The 17148-nt window shown below is 43.4% G+C and overlaps 1 protein-coding gene across 3 annotated transcripts in view; it reads left to right on the top strand.

Moving 5' to 3' along the window:
* ARHGAP25 (Rho GTPase activating protein 25) overlaps positions 1 to 17148 on the top strand; it is a 98792-nt gene that overhangs the window by 11269 nt on the left and 70375 nt on the right. The window contains exon 2 of one of the 3 annotated variants that reach the window (XM_060659545.3): positions 8229 to 8416. The exons of the other annotated variants lie outside the window; for them this stretch is intronic. Within the exon in view, the coding sequence (XP_060515528.1) occupies positions 8392 to 8416 (25 nt within the window). The 5' untranslated portion in view covers positions 8229 to 8391. The remainder of the gene's footprint in view (positions 1 to 8228; positions 8417 to 17148) is intronic. 3 annotated transcript variants of the gene reach the window in all.

Raw genomic sequence — 17148 nt, 5'->3', positions numbered from 1 at the left:
ATACTCTACTGCTCGAGCCCTGGCCTACGGCTTCCAAACCATTTGTGTGCTTCCTTGTTGGTTTGGGAATTTCAAAGTGAAAGAGGAAGTGTTACAGTATGAAGATTTTAAGTCTCTGTAGAGTCATTTTCATATTTTTATTTTTTATTTTTTTTAATATGACATTTATTGTCAAATTGGTTTCCATACAACACCCAGTGCTCATCCCAAGAGGTGCCCTCCTCAATACCCCTCACCCACCCTCGCATTTTCATATTTTTAAAACAACTCTATAAAGATTCTAAAAAGAATTTTCTGACAAAGTCAGAACTAGCTATAATAAAAGGAGCCAGCTGTGTGTGTGTGTGTGTGTGTGTGTGTGTGTATATATATATATATATATATATATATATATATATATATATATATTACGGTAGTTAGAACTCTAGGTTTGGAGTTAGACTGCCTAAATGTGAATCCCACCATCACTAATTGCTACCTATGTGACTTTGATCCTCAGTTTCTTCATCTGTAAAATGGGCACAATCGTAGTGCTAAGCAATACGGTTATTGTGAGGATCATGAGGACATGATCTTTGTAAAATCCTTAACAGAATAGCAGGCATTGGTATGTGCTTTATAAATATCAGTTGTAATCATTACCACATGGGCATTACTACAGTATAGATATGACATCAACTCCTTTTAACATGTCAGTGCTGAAAGCCACAGCCAGCAGTGCTAGGGTTTTGTTTGTCTTGGTCCAGTTAAGTTCTGTATTTTCTTTAAACAAATGGTCTTTGAAACATCTGCTGATCCACTTTCCTGCCCAGTGACTGTCCCTGTCCCACAACAACTGAGCTAGGCTGTTGTTGACTAGTCATTTCTTATTTCTTACTCCTTCTCTCTCCAGCCTTTAAATGAGGAGTCCTTCCTTCATGCATACAAGTTTTATAAATTATGTTTACATAGCTTCTTCTTTCCATTTTCTTTCTTCTTTCTCTTTCTTCCTCCCTCCCTTCCTCCCTCCCTTTCTTTCTTTCTTTCTTTTTCTTTCTTTCTTTCTTTCTTTCTTTCTTTCTTTCTTTCTTTCACCATCTCTTTCCTAAATCAGGAAAGTACCTGAGTTATAACTTCCCAGGAAGCATTAATGGGGAGTTTCTGGTAAGTTTCCTGCAGAATGCCTGCTACAGAAATGTCACTGTCACTGCACTGTTGTGATTGGAGAAGTTCCTCAAACTTCCCTTACTTTGGGGAGGAAAAGAGTGACTCTGGGCTGTGCATTGCCTGAGAGACCCTCCCCCATCACTGAGGAACCACTTCCTCCAGAGCTGCTAACCTCTGTGCTGTCACATGTACCTCTGGCCACTAAAGTGAGGTTGAAAGTTGTTTGTTTGGGCCTCAGTGGAGTCAGTGTTTAATGTTTGTGATCACTTACATGTGGGTTACAGCACCAGCAGGCTAGTTTTTCCGGTGTGCTATAAGAATCCTACTATTGTGGCTTACTATTCATTTTTAGACAATTATTTTTAGATATAATTTTGAGGAACCAGCAGGACCTTTGACACGAGACTCCCATCTTCCCTTAGCCTCATTTCTGTTGTTGCAATCCAAGGGTTTTTGTGTGAGTGTGTTTTTCCCCTTTGACTATCATTCTGCATTGTTTTCTGTGTGTTTGGTCATTTAGACTCAGAAACCTGTTTTGCTGGTGGGTGAAAAATGTCTCACCACGCACGCAGCAGAGTTATGATGATAACAGGTACAGAGTATAGTTGTCACCTCTACACCCTTCTCAGCCAAGGCCCTTTGTGCCGTGTTCTGACACTAACCTCCTTCTCTTCATTTGGTACTGACCTCTTTGTGAGCCAATCTGAGTCCCGATTTGCCTGGAACTTAGGGTTTCCTGAGATATGAGAGTCTCAGTATGAAAACCAGGAAAGAAACCCTGGTCCTAGTGCTTTGTCTGAGAAAATAAAAGGTATTTTGAGAAAATACTGCCATCGTTGTGATAGGTGCTCTGTATATCTATTGAATTGAGTTTCGGTGAGGTCACACAATTTAGGGTAAAAATGAAATTATGGGAAAACTTCTTTAAACCTTGAATTGTTCTTTCTTTCTTCTTCTTTTTTTTTTTTTAATACCCGTGGTCAGAAGAACTCCTTCCAAATTCTTTCTTCAGCTTATCTGCATCTTCTATACTAGCTTCCTCTATCTGTTTTTATGAAATTTTTTATTCTGGCTCATACCTTCTCTGGAAGGATTGGAAGCCACACCTGTTAGCCAGATGGCTGAGTACTTCCTTCCAGAATCACACAGAAAATCCCTGCCCTGTGGGATCTCTATATCTGCCCCCTGGGATGGCCATTCTACTTTCTGGATTTTCTTTTTGATTCTACTCCTTCCCCCCATCACCATGGCCACACCCATCTCCTCTTGGAAGCCTTCCTGAATTGCCCAAGTAGGATTAGTCCCTCCCATTCTGTGAAATTGTACCGCTGTATTTATTGGGCATGTATTATGTGCTGGGCACTTTACTAGGCTTAGAAGAGAAGATAAAAAAAATTAAGATCTTGACCTCAGGTAGCTGACAGTCTCCATAGGGAGACACTCAGAGGGAAGCAGAGTTCTCCCACTAAAGAGAATCAGAAGTTCCTAAGCAAAGCAACTGCAATTGTGCGATTTTAAAAAGCTGACACAAGTCTCTTTCTGTAACTACAGCTTCCTTGCCCCACTTGAACCACAGCCCCTAAATATCTAAAGGGACAAATTTTTACTTGGTAATTCAAGTCTATTCTCTCCTTCCAAAAAAAAAAAAAAAGACAAATCAAGTTTCTGATTCCAGGCTGCCATTCTGATTAACTGCCAGTAGAGGGAGCCAGCAGACAGTGTAGTTGCACTTCTATAGGTAAACTTAGTGGTTTCTATGGTTTCTGTCCAGAAAGCCTAGGGTTTAAACCAGTCTCTGGGCAGCACAATGCTGTCTTCATATCTTATCCTTCTATGGCCTGAAATGCTCAACATTATGATGAAAGCAATTAATAATTTAGTCACGTTTGTGTCTTTACAGACAAAAGGTGAGGTTCCAGATAAAAAGTGTTTCTTAAAGGAGAAAAAAACCCCACAAACCAACTCAACTAAGAAGCTAGACCTGAGTGTAAGGAGGGGAAGTTCTTTAAGAACACAGCCCTTGAAGTCAGATAAGCCTGCATTTGATATCCAGCTCAGCCTTTGATCTCCTTTTTGAGTTTGGGCAAGTAGCTATAATCTCACTGTGCCTCGGTTTTCTCACCCGAAAAATGGGGGCAATAGTCCTGCCCACTTTACAGATTTGTTATAAGAATCAAATAACGTATGTACAAGTCACTTAGCAGGGTGCCTGGCAATAAACTGTTGCTTTTATTATTGGTAGTATCTCTCGTTTGATGGCCTTATCTCCAATACTTTCTCCACCTAGCTCAGCTGCTCCTAGTCACAAGTAAACTGTATCATCTCCTATAACTGTACCATCACTGAAAGCTCACTTTCAGGCTTCCCATGCTGTGGTGCCCAATTTGCCCACTCCAGCAATTCTCTTATCTCAGTGAGCCCCCATTCCATTGGTCCTACTACTTTTTCACTATTAATCACCCATCATGGCCTCTTTACTATAGTTTCTTCATTCTGGCAATGTGGCACTGCTGAATAGATGCCCTTGAGCCTTCTGCCTCTCTCCCACTGCTGTAACCATGGGGAAAATCCCCTAACCCTATTTAAACCCGACAACCCACTTTCTGGATGCCTGTGCGTGGGCAGCTGAACATCACTGGGGAGAATCAGACCATTGAGCTGCCTGGATTTACTTAAAAATTTTTAAAAATGTTTATTCATTTTTTGAGAGAAAGAGACAGACAGAGCACGAGTGGGGAAAGAGCAAAGAGAGAGGGAGACACAGAATCCGAAGCAGGCCCCAGGCTCTGAGCTGTCAGCGCAGAGCCCGATGTGGGGCTTAAACCCACAAATCGTGGGATTATGACCTGAGCTGAAGTCAACGCTTAACCGATTGAGCTACCCAGGCGCCCCTGGATTTACTTAAATCTGTAACCAATCATATCAGGTGGATATTCAATAGTTCCAGACAAGCCTACCACGCCTACCTAGTGAATTTACTTTCTTTTTCCCAAAACCTTTCCTTCTTTCTTTTTTTTAAAGGTTTATTTGTTTATTTTGAGAGAGAGAGAGAGAGCAGGTAGGGTAGGGACAGAGAAAGAGGGAGAGAGAGAGAATCCCAAGCAAACTCCACCCTGTTGACACAAAGTCTGATGCAGGGCTCAAATTCATGAACCATGAGATCATGACCTGAGCTGAAATCAAGAGTCGGACGCTTACCCAACTGAGCCACCCAGGTGCCCCATCTTTTTTTTTTTTTTTTTTAATGTTTATTTATTTTTGAGAGAGAGAGAGAGAGAGAGGCAGAGAGAGGGAGGCACAGAATCTGATGCAGGCTCCAGGCTCTGAGCTGTCAGCACAGATCCCAGCGTGGGGCTTGAACTCATGAACCGAACTGTGAGATCTTGGCCTGAGCCAAAGTGGGACACTTCACCAACTGAGCCACCCAGGCGTCCCCCCAAAACCTTTCTTACTCTCTTCAAGGCCTTACTGCCTCGTCCTGCTTTTACCCTCACTTTTATATTTCATAGAGAAAAACATGGGCAGCTGTGTGAGAACCCCCTTCCTTTTCTACCACCGGATGCTTCAGTCTCCCCACACCTTCACCTCCAGCACTAACCCTTAGACCTGAACAAGAGGGCCCCCATCTGGAGGCCCGGATCTTGGAGAGTCCTGCTCTCGTCTGGCTCCATCTGTGTCCTCCTTCATGGGGTGAGGTGCCTGGCCAACGGGACATGCCCTACTTGCTTCTAGACCATATGGGGCCGTGAAAATCCCTACACAGTTGGCCAGAGCTGCTTCTAGAATTCGCACGAATGTTTTCCTGCCTGCCCGCCCCTCCCCACCCCCCCCACAAGTGGTTGATTGCAGGGAGGCCCAGAGCAGAGCTTGCGTGTCTGCGCTGATGTATCCCTGGGCATGTGTGTGAGGCCCTCCCTGTGAGAAACAGAGCTGGGGGTGGGAGGAGAGAAAGGGCACGGGCTGCAGGACAGGGCCTCCATTTGTATTCTCAAATGTCAGGGGTGGATCTGGGCATGTCTTATTCTGCGGTAACCTAATTAAGCATCAATGCACATCACTCCACCAAGAAGGTCCTCATCAAAATAGCTAATATCTGTACTTTGGCAAGCCAAGGGTGAACCAGCATTTCACATAGCCATTTCTTCCTGGAGATGACGTCAAGTCTTCCTTGATAGCACACTCCCTGGCTTCCCTTTACCTCATTAGCCACACTTTCTGACTCTTGGTGATGGAGTCTCCTTCTCCACCAGACCTCTTAACTCCGAAGTGTCCCAGGCAGAACCAGCTACTGAGGGGCCTGGAGCATAATGCAAATGTGGAACCCCTTGTGCCAAATTATTAAGACTTTCAAGCGTGTGACAGCAGAGCATTAAACTAAGCACAGGGACGGTCTAAGTGTGGGGCCCAGACTGTACAGGCTGCATGTCTACAAACCCAGCCCTGGTCCCAGGTTTCAATTCCTTTGTCCGGTCTCTCTCCTCACTCACTGGGTGACCTCATCCCTTCCATGGCTTTAAATTCCATCTGCACTCTTCCATGTTAGCCCTACCTCTCGGCTGGGTTCTAGACTCCTTGCTACCTTTACCTGGAGGTCTCCACCTGGAGGTCCAACACAACTCATGTCCAACACAGAATTCAGGAAACTCTCTTCCCACTCTACCCCACGAAGTGCACCTACCTGAATAAAGTCTCCACCATTCACCAGGTTGCACAGGCTGAAAACCTACAGTCCTCTTCCGTCTGACTTCTTCTCTCCTATCTTGCACCTAATCCATCAGAAAAACTTTTGGATTCATTACTAAGTAATGCCTCCGATCTGATTATTTCCATCCCTCGGATACTATAAATATATCATTTCTTGCCGAATCTACTGCAATCTTTTGCTAACTAGTCTTCCTGCTCCTACTCTTGTCCTGTATCTTATATTCTCTGCACCATGGCCAGACTCAATATCTTGAAAGTAGAAATCAGGTTATGTCATGTTTTCTTTGAAACCTTCAGTATGCATGGAATGGACTTCAATCTAAGGATCCCTGACTATGGGATCTGAACCCTGCCTCTGCCTCCCCACCCATCTACCACTCGTTGGCTTTTCTCACACTGCCCTTCAGCCACACCCACCTTCTAGTTCCTTCAACACGGGTGCTCAAAGCTACTGCATGGCCTGTCTGCTGCTCTCTCTGAAGCATGCTCCCCCAGATCTTACCATGGTCTTTCCTCTACCCCATTCAGTGTCAGTTCAAATATTGTCTCTCTGAAGTGGTCTTTCCTGACCACAGTATCTAATATGGCCCTCCTACTCCAGTCTGTCTTTATCCCATTATCTTACTTCATTTTCTTCATAACACTTTTTATACCTGAAATGATATTTACTTGTTTGTGATCTGTGGCCTCCAGCCTCCACTAGACTGTAAGCTTTTTGTAGGCAGAGCTTCATTTGTTTTGTTCCCTTTTACATTACCACTGCCAAGAACAGCACCTGACATACAACAGGTGATCAAGGGATGTTTGTGGAATACCTGGGGACTGGCCTGTGGCCAGCTTTCTTCCATCCAGTGAAATGAAGAAAGTTAAAATACGACTAATGCGTGTTTTTTTTCTGCTCTTATTATTGTTGAGCAGCAATTTGATCCAGAAAGACAATTTTGATTTTCTTGTGGAGAAAGAAGTAGGACTTCTGGTGTCTAAATCTAACTTGGAAAGCATGTGGGTGACTGAGCATTCATCTATTCTTGAGAGAGATCACAGGGCTCAGACTGCTGAATAGGGTCACAAGGGCTACTTCTTGCCCCTATGATCAATCTTCTTGATGACTGGTTCTATAGAGTGGCCAACAGATTCCTTTACCTCTGACTCAGGGGGCCGGGGAGCCATGTTCAGTAGTCTGCTTCCTTCCCTCTTCTCTTTAACTGGACGCCAGTTCTCCTCTTTAGCATCCAGGGAGCTCCTAACTCATGCACAAGGCAGCTGTACTCAGGAAATGCAAATATTAAAGCTATGCATTGGTGTTGTCATACAGTCAGTTAGTACAGGTTGAGCTAAGGGGTGAGGATGAGCAAGGGAAATGAGGAAAGGAAGGAAGAGAGTCGGAGAGAGGTTCTAGTCTTCTATAATAACCCCAAGGAGCACTTCTGTGGGTCCTTCAAATGACAGAATCATCAGTCCAGTGGCCTTCATTCTAGTCATCTCTCTCCATGCACCCCCTGCTCTACAATTGGCCGAGATGCCCTCCTCAAGGCTGGCTGTGCAGACACTTGACTTGTGCAGTTGCACATGGCCCCATGCTCAGAAGAGTCCCGAATGTGCTTTAATGCTCTGTTGTTGCTGTCTCGAAAGTCAGTAATTTTTGAACAAGGGGCTTCACATTTTCATTTTGCACTGGGCCCTGCAAATTATACAGTTGACATTATTCCACTGTTTAATCTGGGAAGTGGGTCCTCTGTGAGCCCACTTCTGACCTTAGGACATCTTCCTCCCCCGAGTAGTGTCCATCAGTCTATTCATTCTACCTCCTGACTGTACTGCAAATCTGCCTACTGCAGGCCTCCTAGCCATTGTTCAGCCTCTGGTTTTCACAGTCTTGAACTCGTTCTCTGTGAGCTCCCCAGCGCCTCTTGTGCCAATAGTGTCACTGATCACAGCAAAGCTCCCCAGGGCTCAAGGGAACCATGCACAGGTGACATCTGGCTCTGGAGTGGAAGCTCCCTACACCTCCTGTAAATCACTGCTCCTCAAACTTGGCTGCTTGCTGGAATTGCCTGGGGGGGGGGGGGTCTTTAAAAATTCTGCTGCCTAGTTCCCTTCCAGAGATACTAATTTAAGTGACAGAGTGTGGTCTATGTATTTGGACTATTTATTATAAGCTCCTAAGTGACTAGCTACATAGCAAAGTTTGGGATCTACTGCCATGAGTGCTTCCAAAGTGCAGGGCCGGCTGACACTTCACCTGCTCTAAGCACACATTGCCTGGGGAGGGTTCTAGAAGGAGTTGCTTTTGCAATAGTATTACAGACTCCAAAAATTGTAGGCCACTTCTCTTTCCATGATTTTCACCTGTACACAGTGTCTCTTCTATCCCACAGGGAATAAGGAATGCTCATCCTCAGTCAGAGCACAGAGGTGGGGGGCTGACTGACTCATGCCCACCTGGGTGACTTGGGGTGCTGGCCTAGCCCCAGCCACTCTTCCCACTCCCAGCAGCCTTGCTGTTGCTCTGCCAGGGACTCTGGACAGAAACCAGAGGGAATGGGAACAGCCAGGAAAAACTCAGGTATGTCAACGGGGACCCAATGTGAAGGGCGAAAAGGAAAGGTGGAGGATACATAGTGTGAGTAAATATGGCTGAAGAGTCCTATGGGCGTTTGGCACATTCTAGAAGACAGTGAGGGGCTTTAGATCCTTAAATTAGCATAGATTTAGCCCCTGACATTTTCCACTTCTGTTCCAAATGACTTCAGAGTGGCTTATGATTATACATTTAATACCCAACTAACATCCTTATCAGGCCTGTATTTGGGGTCCTTGCCTTTGTGTCCTGGATTGGCTTCAGTAAGCTCACAACCTTCCCCAGATTGTAAGAAAAATTATATATGTACATGCAGATTCTCACAGAGATCTGTAATCTTATACAGGCTAAAGCTTCTATGTTTCCAAGCACGGAAACGCATCTCAGCAAGGAACTCTGTGATAATTAGGTATAATGTGATGGGCAAATGACTCCCACCCTCTGCCCTGCCCCTCCAGCCCAAAGGTGTTTTCTGGGTGTTGTGTGAAGAGTGATGTGGAGGAAAAGGTAAGGTTGACCGGGAAAACATCACACAGGTTCCCCTGTTCACAGTCTTCTCCTGACCCAGTCTTCCCGGCGTGGGCCAACAGGAGGGCGACAACAGTTGGGAAATTCCCAGAATTGCTTCTTGTGGCTGAACTGCAAGTCCTGGCCAGCCACAGGCCCGCATCCTGTCCCTTGACCGGTAAACTGAAGCTGACTGTGGCCACCAGAGGGCAGCACGCCCAGCCAGGGCCGGGATGGATCCGCAGGCGCCGCCAGACCGCCCCCCCCCCCGCCCCCGCCCCCGCCCCGGGGCTGCTGTTGGTAAACTGAGCGGGTGCCCGGCGGCCATTTCATAAGCTTCAAAACAACATGACCTTGTGTAGTAGATGATTGAATTTCAGTCCCCACTTCTTGTGTTGGAGCTGGGATTTACTGTACTTTCTGAGATCTCACTTGGTCCTTCTATATCATAAAGGGTAGATAGCAAAATTATCCTCCACAGCTCTAAGGTGTCACTTGGGACAGCCATACATATGCAGAACTTAGTACAGTTCATGCGATCAGCTGTACAAACTGTGAAACATCTGTTCTGTAGCAGTATAAAAATTGCAAACTATTCTTCAAGACAGAAGAGGGAAAAAACAAAAAGAAAAATGAATTCCATTTCAAGGAGAGACCTGCCATTTCCGCTTCCTCCAAGTGACCCGAGGTCCCCAGTCATTTGTTTAACGTTAGGCTTGTAGAGGTTCAGTGGTATTGTTATCACTTTACCGATAAATATAATAGGCCTCCTTGGGGCTGTTTCCCAGCCCCACCCCCACCCCCACCCCCACCCCTCGGAAGGCTTCCAACACGGTCTCCGTGGGCGGCCACAGGCTTGGCCTTTGTAACCCCGCCCCCTAGGACAGGACTGACTGGAGGAGGAAGAACAGAGTCGAGCTGCGTCTCTGGTTTTCTCTCAGCCTCAGGCTCGCAGAGAATGGGCTCACGGAATGAGCCCTGCAACTCACAGGGTACTAAGAGGAAAGCCCTTGAGCTCTATTTGGAGCTCAAAACTCACAAAATCTGCCTTGATTTCTACACATCCTAATCCATGGGGTTTTTTTCCCCTGAAATTTCCTTTGATTTTGTTTTGAAATACTATATTATCCTTAAAAAATCATAGGGGTGTGTGTGTGTGTGTGTGTGTGTGTGTGAGCGAGCCTCATCACTATTGCCGTTTTGGGCTAAACAATTCTTTGTTGTGGGGGCCGTCCTGTACATCATAGGGTAGTTACCAGCATCCCTGGCCAACATCCACTTGATGTTAGTAGTAGCCCTCCCAGCTGTGACAACCACAAATGTCTCTAGACACTGCCAAATATTGTCTGGGAAGGGAGGGTAACTGTCCCTACTCTACAGCCAACTGATGGACTGACCTGTTTATCTATTTATCTATCTGAAACCAGTTTGATTCAGAATCTGTTTCTTATAGCCAAAAAATTGTTGACCAAGGCAATGAAAAAACATGGCAGAAATTCTGTGAACTGCCCAAATCTGAATACAGCAAATTAGCAGCACAACTGGGACTTGATCGATATTAGGTCTCCCGAACGAACACTACCCAGTGGATTACCTACTGCTTTTCCACAAGAGAACCCTATCAACTTGCTTACTTACCGTTGTGCCATTCCCTACACTAAAAACCCAGTACTACTGAAATTAGGAGAATACGTTTATGGAAGGAGACATCCCTGGCTGTATCCCCTTCTTTGTTTGGAACACCAAAATGAATAATCTGGATGAGGATCATGGTCGAACTTTTTCACAGGAGTGTGAGCTTATTGCTGGGAATGGCATGTCATACCTTCCCTAGCCCCCATGACAGGGACATGCTAAACGAAAGGCATTCCCAGCCCCACTGGGATCCTGTTCCCTTACCAGCTGGAGAGATTTAGCTTGGCATGTTAATTTTCCCCACATTTCCATGTTTTCTGAGGCTACTCACCTCACCCAAGTCACTGTGGGATGGTAGAAATAACTGTTTTTTACATTCAGGACTCCTATTAGCCATGGAAATTTTTGAAGGTCAAAAGGAGGTGAAAATGCCAAATAGTTCTACGTAACAAGCTTGCAACAAATTTGAGCAGATGAAAAGAATTATTTTGAAATTGGCATCTAGTAAAATCTATTCATTTTGGTCTGCAGTTATATGACTTTTGGCAAATGCCAGGAGTCCTGTGACAACCACAAAATCAAGATACAAAGGAGTTCCATCACCAAAAAGAACTTCCTCCTATTGTCTTTTCTAAGTCAGCTCTTCTTCACCAACCCTAGGCCTAGGCAACCACTCATCTGTGCTCTGTCCCCATAGTTTTGCTTTTTCCAAAATATCTTATAAATAGAATCATAGAGTATATAGCTTTTGGAGCCTGATTTTTTTTTTACTCAACAGAATGCAGATTCATTCATGTCACTTCTTCTCTCAATAGCTTTGTTTTTACTGCTGAATAGTATTCCACTGTATGGATGTGGCCGTTTGTCAGTTGAAAGACATTAGGGTTATTTCTAATTTCTGGAGATTATGAACAAGCTATTTTAAATATGTGCCTACAGGTTTTGGTGTGAACATAATGTCTCAAATCTCTTGGGCAAACTTTGAGTAGTGGTACTCCTGGGGTATATGATAAATGTATGTTTAATTTAACTCTGTAAGAAACTGCCAAAATGTTTTCCAAAGTAGCTGTGCTATTTTGTGTTCCCATCAGTCATGAATGAAGATTCTAGTTGTTTTCCTTCCTTATCAGTCCTTGATATTGTTATTTTGTTTTAAAATTTTATTTTAGTTATTCTAGGCACGTGGGTGGCTCAGTTGGTTAAATGTCCGACTTTGGCTCAGGTCAAGATCGTGCAGTTCTTGAGTTCAAGTCCCATGTTGGGCTCTGTGCTGACAGCTCAGAGCCTGGAGCCTGCTTCAGATTCTGTGTCTCCCTCTCTCTGCCCATCCCTCGCTCACACTCTGTCTTTCTCTGTCTCTCAAAAAATAAATGTTAAAATTTTTTTTAAATTTTATTTTAGTTATGCTAATATGTTTATAGTGGCATTTCATTGTAGTTTTACTTTATGTAATGACTAATGATGTTTAGCATCTTTTCACTTGGTGAAGTGTCTGCCCAAATGTTTTGTCCATTTTAGAAATTGATTTGTTTGTTTTTTTATTGTTGAGTTTTGAGAGTTCTTTACATTATTATGGATACAGCTCCTTTGTCAAATATGTGATTTGCAAATGTTTTCTCCCAATATGTGGCTTGCTTTTTATTCTCTTAGTACCTTTCATAGAGAAAAAGCTTTTAATTTCAATGAAGTCGAATGTCAGATTTTTCTTCTATAGATTGTGTTTTTAATTCGAGTTGTTTTTGAGAATCTCAATCCAGGATAATCTGTGGATATCAAATATGTTTTGTAAGTGTTATGAATTCTTTGAGTTTCTCATTCAGCTCCTGGCTGCAATGGTCTGCAAACACTTTCTTTCATTTTTCTTCTCCAGCACTGCCCACATGAACACACCCACACACTTAACCCTTACAAACACAGATTTCCTGTGTCACTCAGAACCCTCAAACCACCCTTTCCAGGCTTCCTCCCAAAGATCACAAAAGTCACATTTTCCAAAGTATGTCTTTTAATCATGCAGGGGCAAGTGTTGGAAGTTTGGAGTGGTCAGTGCTATGTTTATAGTCGAACACTCCAGAATGTCTTTCTGGATCCTTTTTCTCAAAATTATGCAAGTAGAAATTATATTCTGGAAACTCATCCCCTTCCCCCCCTACAAAATACACCCATCCCTGCTGTAACGAAGTCATGCTATAGATTAATGGACTTTAATGTTCAGTCAATTAGTTAGCTATGTTTATCTATTTGTTTTTTGAAACATTTCCCATATATTCAAAAGAACAGATGTTTTCAGAGGCTGCTCTTACGTCTGGATACAGTGCCCTCCCACTTAAGTCGTTGAGAAGTCAGCCATTTCGCAGTTGATACAATAAAGGAATGCTGGGAAAGAAAAGGAGAGGAGAAAGGGTAGAGTTACAGTGTAGAAGAGGAAAAATATGATTCATCCTTGAACACAAGAAGTCAGTCCTTTCTTCCATTTTTGTATTCACATTAATACAATCTTTTTTTTTTTAATTTTTTTTTAACATTTATTTTATTTTTGAGACAGAGAGAGACAGAGCATGAATGGGGGAGGGTCAGAGAGAGGGAGACACAGAATCTGAAACAGGCTCCAGGCTCTGGGCTGTCAGCACAGAGCCTGACGTGGGGCTTGAACTCACGGACCGCGAGATCATGACCTGAGCCGAAGTCAGCCGCTTAACCAACTGAGCCACCCAGGCTCCCCACGTTAATACAATCTTTAGCATTTCTATTCTAAATGTGCCCCATGCCAGTTTATTATAAGACATGTCAGTTATTTTATGTTTGATACATCTCCATTTAGTGCCTCCCTTCAGTTCGGTGAAATTATTGTCTTAAACCCAACCCAACTATTACAAGTTATTTTTCATCTTGAAAAGGTCCCTTACACTATAAGGTGTTCCAGGCCAGAGGGACTCAGAATGCAAGTGAATCCCTCATGTCACGGTGTCAGTCACCGAGTCACCCATTCATGGTTCCCCTTCTTCCACTTCCTGTTTGTCCATTTGTGCTTCCTGCTTCTTCAGCGTCTGCACCCAGAACTTCAAAGCTTAGTTTGTCCTTCAGGGATCAGTGGCTAAAAGCAAACAAATGGATAAAGAAAAAAGAAAGAATGATATTCTTCTCGTTCTTCTGTGGACAAGAGACTCGGTACAGAGACTGTGAGAGCCATCCAATGTGGCCAAACACAAAGAGACGTATCAGGGCAAAGGTCTGTGTCTGACCACCAACAAAGCTTGGGTCACACAGACACACTATGGTTGCTCACAGATGCATACAAAATAAATCCTAACATTTTTGTGAGGTCCTTGGGTGATAAAAGAGAACTCCCCCTCCAAAGCATTTTCTTTTCAGACAGCTGATAAAATTTGACAGCTTTGAAGAGGAAATGACTGCAGGATGTCGGTAGCAGAATCACAGGGGAAATGCTGCACTCTGCAAAGCCTCACTCGAGTACCGTGAAGCATAGCTTGAAATGGATAGAGACGCTGGTAAAGGACATCATTTTATAAAAAACTAAAACCTCAGTAATTTCTTACAAGTCAGCAGCTGTAGCCAAGACATGGACATGGATATTTTTCTGTTTGACTGTGTTTCATGAATTTTAGAATGATTTCTTCTGTCAGACCCTAAGATGTTTTTTACCAGCATTGCAACATGCCAGGGCAGTGGAAACTTTCATCCACTCGACAGCCCAGAAGTGCTGCACAGAAGTGCAGAAATTTTCTGCTGTGTCATTTTCTGTTTCTTTGACATACCTCACCTGTACTTCTTCGTTTTTCCTTACACAGCCCAAACAGCAAACACTTGATCTAATTCCCAAGAATGTCGGGCGCTTCCAATCTTCAGGAGTTGACTTTTTAGGAACAGAGTATTCTCTCAATCCCCTCCTATGGGTTTGAGATATGCATTCTTTACCACCGAAGAAATATTCTTCCATTCTTGATAACTGACTTTCTAATATAAATCAGAATTGAACTTTATCAAGGGTAGCTTCACAATCTTTTGAAAACATACGGATTTTTAGTTCTTTGTCTTATTGATATAATAAACCATTACAAAACGCTTAGAATAATTTTTCTAATATTGAAGTACTTTTACATTCCTGGAGTTTTCTAGACACTTGCGGTACATGAATGACAAAACAGGCAGCTCTCTAACTTTGTGGAGTTTATGCTTTATTTAAAATGATTTTTATAAAATGAGTGGAATTACTCTATTTTTCTATGCAGAGACTGTTTTGATTTTTAGTCCTTCCAGGTGGGTTTCGTGTGTGTGTGTGCATGTGCATTCATGTGTGCATGCATATGTGTGTACGTGTATGTGCATGCGCATGTATGTATGTGTGAGTGTGTATGCGCACGTGTGTGGCAACTAAATATACATAGTTCTTGATCTTTCCTTTTATAGTTTACTGAAGTACAAGTTTTTATGGTACAATGCCGTAAAATTCTTCTACTGTCACTATACAATTCGATGATTTTTAGTAAATTTATAGTGCTGTGTAGCAATCACCACAAACTCATTTTAGAACACTTTTGTCACCCCAGAAACTTTCCTCCTGCCCATTTGCAGTCCGTCCCTGCCCTCACCCTTGGCCCCAGACAGCATGCTCTCTGTCTCGATAGCCTTGCCATTTCTGGGTATTTCTCGTATATGGAATTGGAATATGCTGGCTTGTGCATTCGGCTCTTTTACTGAGCACAGTGGTTTTGAGGTTCACCATGCTGTAGCACGTGTTGGTACTTTATTCCTTTTTGTTTTAGAATGGTGCTGCATTAAATGGCTGGACCACTCCGTGTACACTGTGTTAGTCCATCCACCACGGGATGGACTCTGGATTGTTTCCAGTTTGACCATTAAGAATAAAGCTGCTGGGAGCATTTGCATCCAAGAAATGTGCTTTCACGTCTTCGGGAGTTGATTCCTAGAAGTGGAATTGCTGGGCCCTGTGATAAGCTTACGTGTTAACTTTTTAAAAAGCATCAAGTGTAGGGACAGTGGCTCCCCTGGTGGGGAGTTTCTTTTTTTTCGCCTGGTGGTGGCCCCAGAGAAGTTGGAAAAGTGTCCCCTACTCTCACTGGTACAGTGACCCAGTTTAGGCGCCAGCAGGATGGCGCCATCACTTTTTCTCTGGCCAGACTTTCCGCACCTGCGGTAAGCTGGAAATGACACACCCCAGCCAGACTTCTGATCGCTAAGCACTTCCCAAAGTGATTCTTGGGGTGTTCATTGCTCCTTGTCTCCAGCGCCGGCAGGAGTCAGTGCAAATGCTTCCTGGGACCTTCCCCTCTGGGCAGGCAGCTGTTCCTCTACTTCTATTGCATTGCATGTTGGTCAGCCCTGCCTTCCTACGTCTTACAGAAATCCTCCTCCCCCAAATAGCAGGTAGATAGCATTCTTCTTTGCTTTTGCTTTCATTTCACATTTCCCCATATTGTTAACTGAAGTAATTTTTTGGTCATTTCAATGAAAATTTGGAAATGGGTCTGTTATGCCATGAGGTAAAGCCGCCTGAAATTCTAGGTGGTTCTTCCTTCTGGGCTCCCTCAGCGCATCCCCTGTGCTCCCTTTGGCCTTCACACTGCCTTTTTTTCTCTCCCCAAGGACTGCCCCTGCTTATCCACAAAGAATGTGTTCAGATTTTATGGTTCCTGTGACGTCTTGGTTGACAGCTTTCAAGCCATACTGATCCCTTTCCTTCCCTGAATGCTTTCTTTTTTATTCTTTCCCAGATAATGAATCCCTCATTTCTGCTGCCCTTGTCTCTAACTGTAAACTCTGCATGCATTGTGGTATTAAGTAGAAACTGCCGGTAAACAGAGAATAGAAGAATTTGGGGGTCGAGGAGGACCTTAGCAAGCATCTTGTTAAACCACCTCGTATTATATATGTAGCAATGAAGCTCTTCAGAAGTAAGTTCTTCTCGTTAATGATAATAGTAATAAAGCAAAACCTATTTTACATTTAAGAAAGGATCACTTATATATTGTATCCTGCTGGCAAGTAATCCCATGAGGCAGGACGGGGTCATGTGCCCAGGATGACATAGCTCGCTCCTGAAATGTTCTATTTCAAAACTTTTGGAATTCACTCTGGTTTATCTTATGTAAATTCTTCCTAACACTGGGACAGATTCTCCTTAGTGATTTCTCTCTCTTGACTCATTTAGTCTTAAAATTTTCATTTTGAGAGACTCAGCCTGAAGGTCATTGAAGAGAAAGCTAACACAGAGTTATTACAAGTGATTTTTGTTTTCTTTATTAAAAAAATGACAGCAAAGGGAAGACATATACACTCCCCATACTCCCACCTCTCAGGAAAATAACCTTTAACTCTACACCTTTCTGGTGTGAATCTTGCTATTATGATTTTCTGTGCTATACCACATTTGTGCTTGCAATTTTCCTATGCTACACTGTGTGCGTATATGGGTGTGCATGTGTATATTTTTTTTAACAAAATGGAGTCACTTTTTATGTACTATTTTGGAATAAGTGATTTTTAACGCAATAGTATACATTCAACATTTTCCCACGTCCTTATAACCCAATAAA

The sequence above is a fragment of the Panthera onca genome, chromosome A3 (assembly GCF_046562875.1).
Source record: "Panthera onca isolate mPanOnc1 chromosome A3, mPanOnc1 haplotype 2, whole genome shotgun sequence".
NCBI lineage: Eukaryota > Metazoa > Chordata > Mammalia > Carnivora > Felidae > Panthera > Panthera onca.
This window is presented reverse-complemented; position numbering and strand designations above follow the sequence as displayed.